General features: G+C 40.0%; 1 protein-coding gene across 2 annotated transcripts in view; it reads right to left on the bottom strand.

Moving 5' to 3' along the window:
• LOC104287131 (mesoderm induction early response protein 3-like) overlaps nt 1-6,158 on the bottom strand; it is a 21,682-nt gene extending 15,524 nt beyond the window's left edge. For both annotated transcript variants that reach the window (XM_009885795.1, XM_009885796.1), the window contains exons 1-2: nt 6,137-6,158; nt 4,488-4,636 (exon numbers count right to left, since the gene is read on the bottom strand). In XM_009885795.1, coding sequence (XP_009884097.1) covers nt 4,488-4,589 — 102 coding nt within the window. In that variant the 5' untranslated portion in view covers nt 4,590-4,636; nt 6,137-6,158. The remainder of the gene's footprint in view (nt 1-4,487; nt 4,637-6,136) is intronic.
• Between the last annotated feature and the right edge of the window lie 111 nt (nt 6,159-6,269).

The raw sequence follows: 6,269 nt of genomic DNA, 5'->3' as shown, positions 1-6,269 counted from the left end.
GATCCCTCAGCCTTTATACTGAGCATGAGGCAGATGGGATGGAATACCCTCGTTGGTCAGTTTTGGGTCACCTGTCCTGTCCGCTCCTCCTTGCAGGTGGGACCCCACTATGCTTTTCCGTTTCCAACCCTCCAACGGGGCAAATAACAAAGTTGGTTGGCCTTGGTTGTTATAGCAATAAGTATAAGCAGGAGCCTCTCTGCATCCCATGCCTGGGCATCAGCTATAAACATAGGTCTGATCACTCTGAGAGAGTGAACAGTGTCTGCACAATATGCTGTTAATTTCAGTAGTTAGAGAGGCCCAGCTAAGAAGCCAAGTTACTGACCAAAATTGGTTCTGTTTTACCTCAAACCAGGACAGCTCTGCAATGGCATCAATAGTCAAGTCCACCCCTTGATCATGAGCCCATTTGTATGTTGTGCCAATCGAGCTATAACTAACTCATTTATGTTCCCAGTCCAGATCCACCTGAGCCACTTCAATTCTAGCAGCCTGATCCACCTGCTGATTGTTTCCAGGTTCTTCAGTGGCACAACTTGGGTATGTGAGCATCTACATGATGTACTTTTACAAGCAAGTTCTCCACTCGAGCAGCAATATCTTGCCACAATTCAGCAACCTAGATAGGTTTCCCTCCACCCTGCCAGTTGCTCTGCTTCCATTGCTGTAGCCACCCCTACAGGGCATTTACCACTATTCAGGAGTCAGTACAGAGAAAAATTACTGGCCACTTTTCTCGCTCAGCAATGTCCAAAGCCAGCTGGATGGCTTTCAGTTCTGCAAACTGTCTTGATTCACCTTGTCCTTCAGCAGTTTCTGCAACTTGTCATGTAGGACTCCACACAGCAGCTTTCCACCTTCGATGTTTCCCCACAAAATGACAGGATCCATCTGTAAACATGACCTATTGCTTTTCTTTTTATGGTAATTTATTATACAGTGGGGTCTCTTCAGCAAGTCACTTCCTCTAGCGAGGCTCCAAAGTTTCAGCCAGTTCATGATCTCTTCCAGAATTCCTGGGTGACTGGGGTTTCCCATTCGTGCTTGTTGCATTCAGTGCAACTCACTCCACGTAGCATGATACATAGAGGGGACCCTCCCTTTGAACATCCAGCCCAGGCAATCAAGGTGCCAAAGGAGCTGTGATTCAGTACCAACTACTTCTGAAGCAGCTCGAACTCCTTCATATACTGCTAATATTTCCTTTTCAGTTGGAGTTTAACAGGCTTCAGACCCTCTATATCCCTGGCTCCAAAACCCTTGAGGTCAACCTTGAGTCTCTCCCAGGCACTTTCTGCCAGAAGCTCCAGGTGGGGCCATGGTCCCTGGCTGAGGTGCAAAGCATTTTTTCACATCTTGTCCTGTCTGGACTGGCCCAAGTGCTACTGCACAAACTATCTCCCTTTTAATTTGTTCAAAGGCTTGCTGCTGCTCAGGGCCCCGTTCAAAGTTGTTCTTCTTGCAGGTCACTCAAAAGAGAGGGCTTACGATCAGACTATAACCTGGAATGTGCATTCTCTGAAAACCCACAACACTTAAAGCTTGTGTTTCTTTTTTGTTAGTTGGTGGAGATATAGCTGTTATTTAATGATCACATCCATTGGGATATGATGATGCCATCTTGCCATTACATTCCTAAAAAATGTATCTCCTGTGCAGGTCCTTTGACCTTGCTTTGTTTTATGGCGAAACCAGCTTTCAAAACAATCTGGATTATTCTTCTCTCCTTCTCAAACTCTTCCTCTGTTGTGTTGCCCCAATCAACGATGTCATCAATATACTGCAAGTGTTCAGGAGCTTCACCTTGTTCCAGTGCAGGTCCCTTGACCTTACCTCGTTTGATGGCAAAACTGGCTTTCAGAGCAGTGTTCGGTAGGTACAGGCCAGGCCCCAGCACAGTGCAAGAAGTTGTGCCTCTTTGGAATAGCCAGGGCATTATTTTTTATTTTTTTTTAAATCCTCCAAACATTCTATCACTTCATCAGGATTCCATGCTTGTTCAGGAGTGAAGTTCCAGACCATCGGAGGTGAGAAGCTTTCTACCTGCCCATATTCTCCCACATACCTTGCCACCCATAACCACGCAGCCATGGGGCCTGGGTCATATTCCTAAATAGCTTGTTACCCTTAGAAAAAGCCAGTAGTAGCTTCAGTACAGAGCCCAAATACCAGATTAAGCTCAATGCCAGTGTTTTAATAATAAATCTCCTAGGCAAAACATCACTAAGTCCTACAGAGCACAGCAAACTGCAAAATCCAAAACCAGTCTTTAACATGCACAGCAAAAAAGGAGCACAGTACAGATCAGATAAACTAATATCGAGAACAGATAAATCAATATCGTGACCAGCAACTGTTAACATATATAAATTCCTTCTAATATGCTCTGGTCACATCTGTTACCTCAAACCCTTCATGCCCCACATTGGGCACCAAAAAGGACTGTCATGGCTTAACCCTGGCCAGCAACTAAACACCATGCAGCTACTCACTCAGCACTCTCCCCCCTGGTGGGATGAGGGGGAGAATTGGAAGGGTAAAAGTTAAAAAGAAATTTGTGGGTAGAGATAAACACAGTTTGATAATTAAAAAGAAATAATTTTTTAAAAACCTAAGGAAAAGAGAAATTTAAAAAAAAAAAAAAAGAGAAAGGAAGTAAAACCCAAGAAAGACAAGTGATGCAAATGAAAACAACAATTGGTCGCTGACAACCAACCGATGCCCAGCCAGTCCCCAAGCAGTGGGGCACTGTGAGGAGCAGAAAAGGCCTTGATGCTGTGGAAGCATTGCTCAGCGATAACTAAAAAAAAAAAAAAAAAAAAAAATTTTCAAGAGAAAAACTTGGTTTATAACTTGTTTTTTCCAGCAGTTTTTGATCAAATGATTTTACTAAATATCATACTTGCATCCTAGCACAATCAATAAAACAAACTGTGGAGACTTTTTTTTTTTTAGTTACCCGATTCAAGTCATCAAAGAATTAGAAATATTTTCCAATATTTATACCTTTAAAAGTTATATTACTTTTAAAAATTTCTTGTTGAACTCATACACTGATTAAATTACTTGTTTTCTTTAGTCAGCTAAGGTCTTAGTCCTGCAAAGACTTTTCACAATGGGTAAACATAAACTTATGTCCAAGTCTTTCCAGGATCAGGACATAAAGTAAAGTTTTTAAGATGAGTGGCTCTCAGTTCTTTGTCCTTCTATTACAGAAGCAATAAGATTATTTTATGGAGTAACAACTCCATTTTAACCACCAGACTTGGCAAGCTGCTTTGTTATTAAAATTGCAAGTTCATAATCAGCAAAAATGTAATTGTAAAGGTAGCAGGACAAAAAAAAAAGTCAGTATTAATACTGTCAACTCTACATTTATAAGATTTCTTTTTACATGGACTACAAAAACACAGCCTCATATTTAATGCTAAAAATTACACTGGAACTCTGTTGACCAAAATCTGCAGTTGTGCTGAGTGGTGTGAGTCACTGAACAGTAATGCAAGCAGCATCATTTTGTGGATGTTCAGCATTCAGCAGGCATTTAAAAAGGGTGATACACCGCCACAGATGAACAAGAGGTGTAAATCGGAAAAAACATGTAATTAAAGAGTTTAAAAAGGAATAGGAAAAGCCATGGAGCATGCTAGTCATTTTGTACACTCATCAAATGCCAAACTGATGAAACTCAGACACAGAACTATTATTTATGTAGCAAATGAATGTGATCCATCATGTCCAAAACGGGACTGTGTTTCCAGATTGGAAAAAAAAATATCTGACCAACAGATGAAACATAGCTAGCTGTCACTTAATAGTATGCAAAACATACAATTTCAACTTATTTCCAACTTATAAAACTTAGAAGTGATAAGTGATATTAGATGCTAGAACTCAAACCTGCTTCAGTAATTTCTCTTCCAAAGTGAAAGGATTATTAAATGAAAAAGAAGAATCTAAACTTAACATAACACTAATATCTTTTGGGGAAGGACTTTTTACTAGGGCATGTAGTGATAGGACGAGGGGGAATGGATATAAACTGGAAGAGGGCAGGTTTAGATTAAACATTAGGAAAAAGTTTTTCGCTTTGAGGGTGGTGAGGCACTGGCACAGGTTGCCCAGAGAGGTTTTTGAGGCCCCATCCCTGGAGGTGTTCAAGGCCAGGCTGGATGTGGCCTTGGGCAACCTGGTCTAGCGGGAGGTGTCCCTGCCCATGGCAGAGGGGTTGGAACTCTATGATCTTCAAGGTCCTTTCCAACCTAAACCATTCTATGAGATTTGAGAAGCTAAGTTCAACCTTTTTGTGAGGATGCACTGCTATATCCTAACAAAACCTGATTTTCTTTTCTAAACAAACTGCAAAGGCATTTTGCAGGAAACTGCATTATACAATAGAAACTAAAGAACAGGTTGAGTATTCTTTTCACTAAAAAAAAGGTACAACATATATGGACATTTAGGAGAGAGCAAGTCGCTCTTACCTTTTCTAAATCTTCAATTTCAGAGCTGAAATTTTTGTTTTCTTCCATCATTTCCTCCTCTTCTTCAAGAGTTCGCTCATCATCATAATCATGTACCAGCATTTCAGCAGAAGGGTCAAAGTCATGATCCTCAGACGATAAAGAGCCAACTATCAAAAAAACCCTAATTTGAGTATTATTTTTTTTTCTATACCAGCATATGAAATTACATCACAGAAAAAAAATATGGTTGCACGAATTTTTACATACATGGTCAGAACTCTCAATGGAATAACTCGAACAAATTCCTAACTACCTGACAAATTCAACTATTTTAGCCGGCCTTCCCTTTTTGTACTTATAAGTAATAGGTGCAGTTTACTTCTCCCAAGTACTCTGTACTACAAGAGAGAATCTAAACTACTGAAAGTTTCAAAAAGTACAATCCCAAATCAGTATTTTACTGAATAAAAGATTAAGAACTTTTGAAGGAAATAACTACAAATTTTCAATGCTTTTCTTGAAAATAAATAAATAAATAAATAAAGCAGTATCTCTCTGCACTGCTTCTAGCCTTCAAGGAGACAGTTGTATATACTAACACTTCTGAGTCTTAAAGCATCAATTAATTTTTCAACAATTATGCTAAGTGTTCATTCCTTATATGCAGGTAATTAAAGTAAACTTTGTCTGGTTAGCTCGCTTAAGACAACACTGTGAAAGCTCATAACACCATACCGTAGGGAAACATTCAGGCCAAAAATACTTTTTATTCATATGCTATTCATATTGTGGTCTCATAGAACTCTCAGTATAGCTGATAATACTACTCCAATTATGACATTGCATGTTGAATTTTCTACTGTGGGCCACCACATACTGAACCTATGGCTTTTAAAGGACTGTCAACTGCCTTAATATAATATATATTTATATATGTGTATGCTCAAGATTACTGCTTCTAATCGCTGTTCTAATTCATTTTACATTTGAATAACTCAAGTGGAAGTTTTATTCCACTCACAGACTTTAGGTAAAAAAGTTCCACCTCTAGTAGCTCTGAACACTCAATATCTCATTGAAAATACTTAAAACCATACTCAAATAATATGAGCTCAATAAATTTAATGAGTACTTAAAAAAAAAAATATTAAAACCAGCCAATTTTGAAAGCAGTTACACAAAATCAAATGCATTCCCCAAATACTTCTTCATGAGTAGCCCTGCTGTTAAATGTTTGCTTGTATAAAGTATTCCAAAGAACCTTAACAGCAGTTAAAGTCTTAACAATTACATATCATTATGATTTTAGATGTTTTCTGATATTATCAAGAAGCCAAAATTTTACGCAAGCCTGCAGTTATCAGCAACAAAAGAAGTGGTCTCTCTACATGCTACATGGCTTTACTGAGATACTAACTTAAGTGTGATACAAAATTTTGTTTTCATTTTGGGTTCCAAGCAGCCAATTACTAACTGCAAGCAGAGTTAAAGGAAGAACTCCTTGCTCATCTCCTTCTCTTAAAAATCAGGCAGGCAGTTAGTTACATGAATATGAAACGTTAGGAAAGCTACGAGGCAACGGGGTAACTTTGGGAAGGAACAGGAAAGAGAGAGCAGCGTGCGGGCAGCAGGCTAGGTGCCGGGGCAGGAGGTGGGCGAGGACGAACCTGGGCTCGAACTCCCAAAGGAAGCCTGCGGGGAGAGGAGAGCGCGAGGTGAGACGCGGGCTCCCTCCAGCCCAGCAGCAGGTAGGGGCTCTCCATTTCACACCCCCTCCCCTCCCCTCCACCCCCGGAGCTG

Source organism: Charadrius vociferus, unplaced genomic scaffold (genome assembly GCF_000708025.1).
Source record: "Charadrius vociferus isolate BGI_N301 unplaced genomic scaffold, ASM70802v2 scaffold685, whole genome shotgun sequence".
Lineage (NCBI taxonomy): Eukaryota > Metazoa > Chordata > Aves > Charadriiformes > Charadriidae > Charadrius > Charadrius vociferus.
The sequence above is the reverse complement of the archived record's forward strand: the minus strand, read 5'-3'. Positions and strand labels throughout refer to the sequence as shown.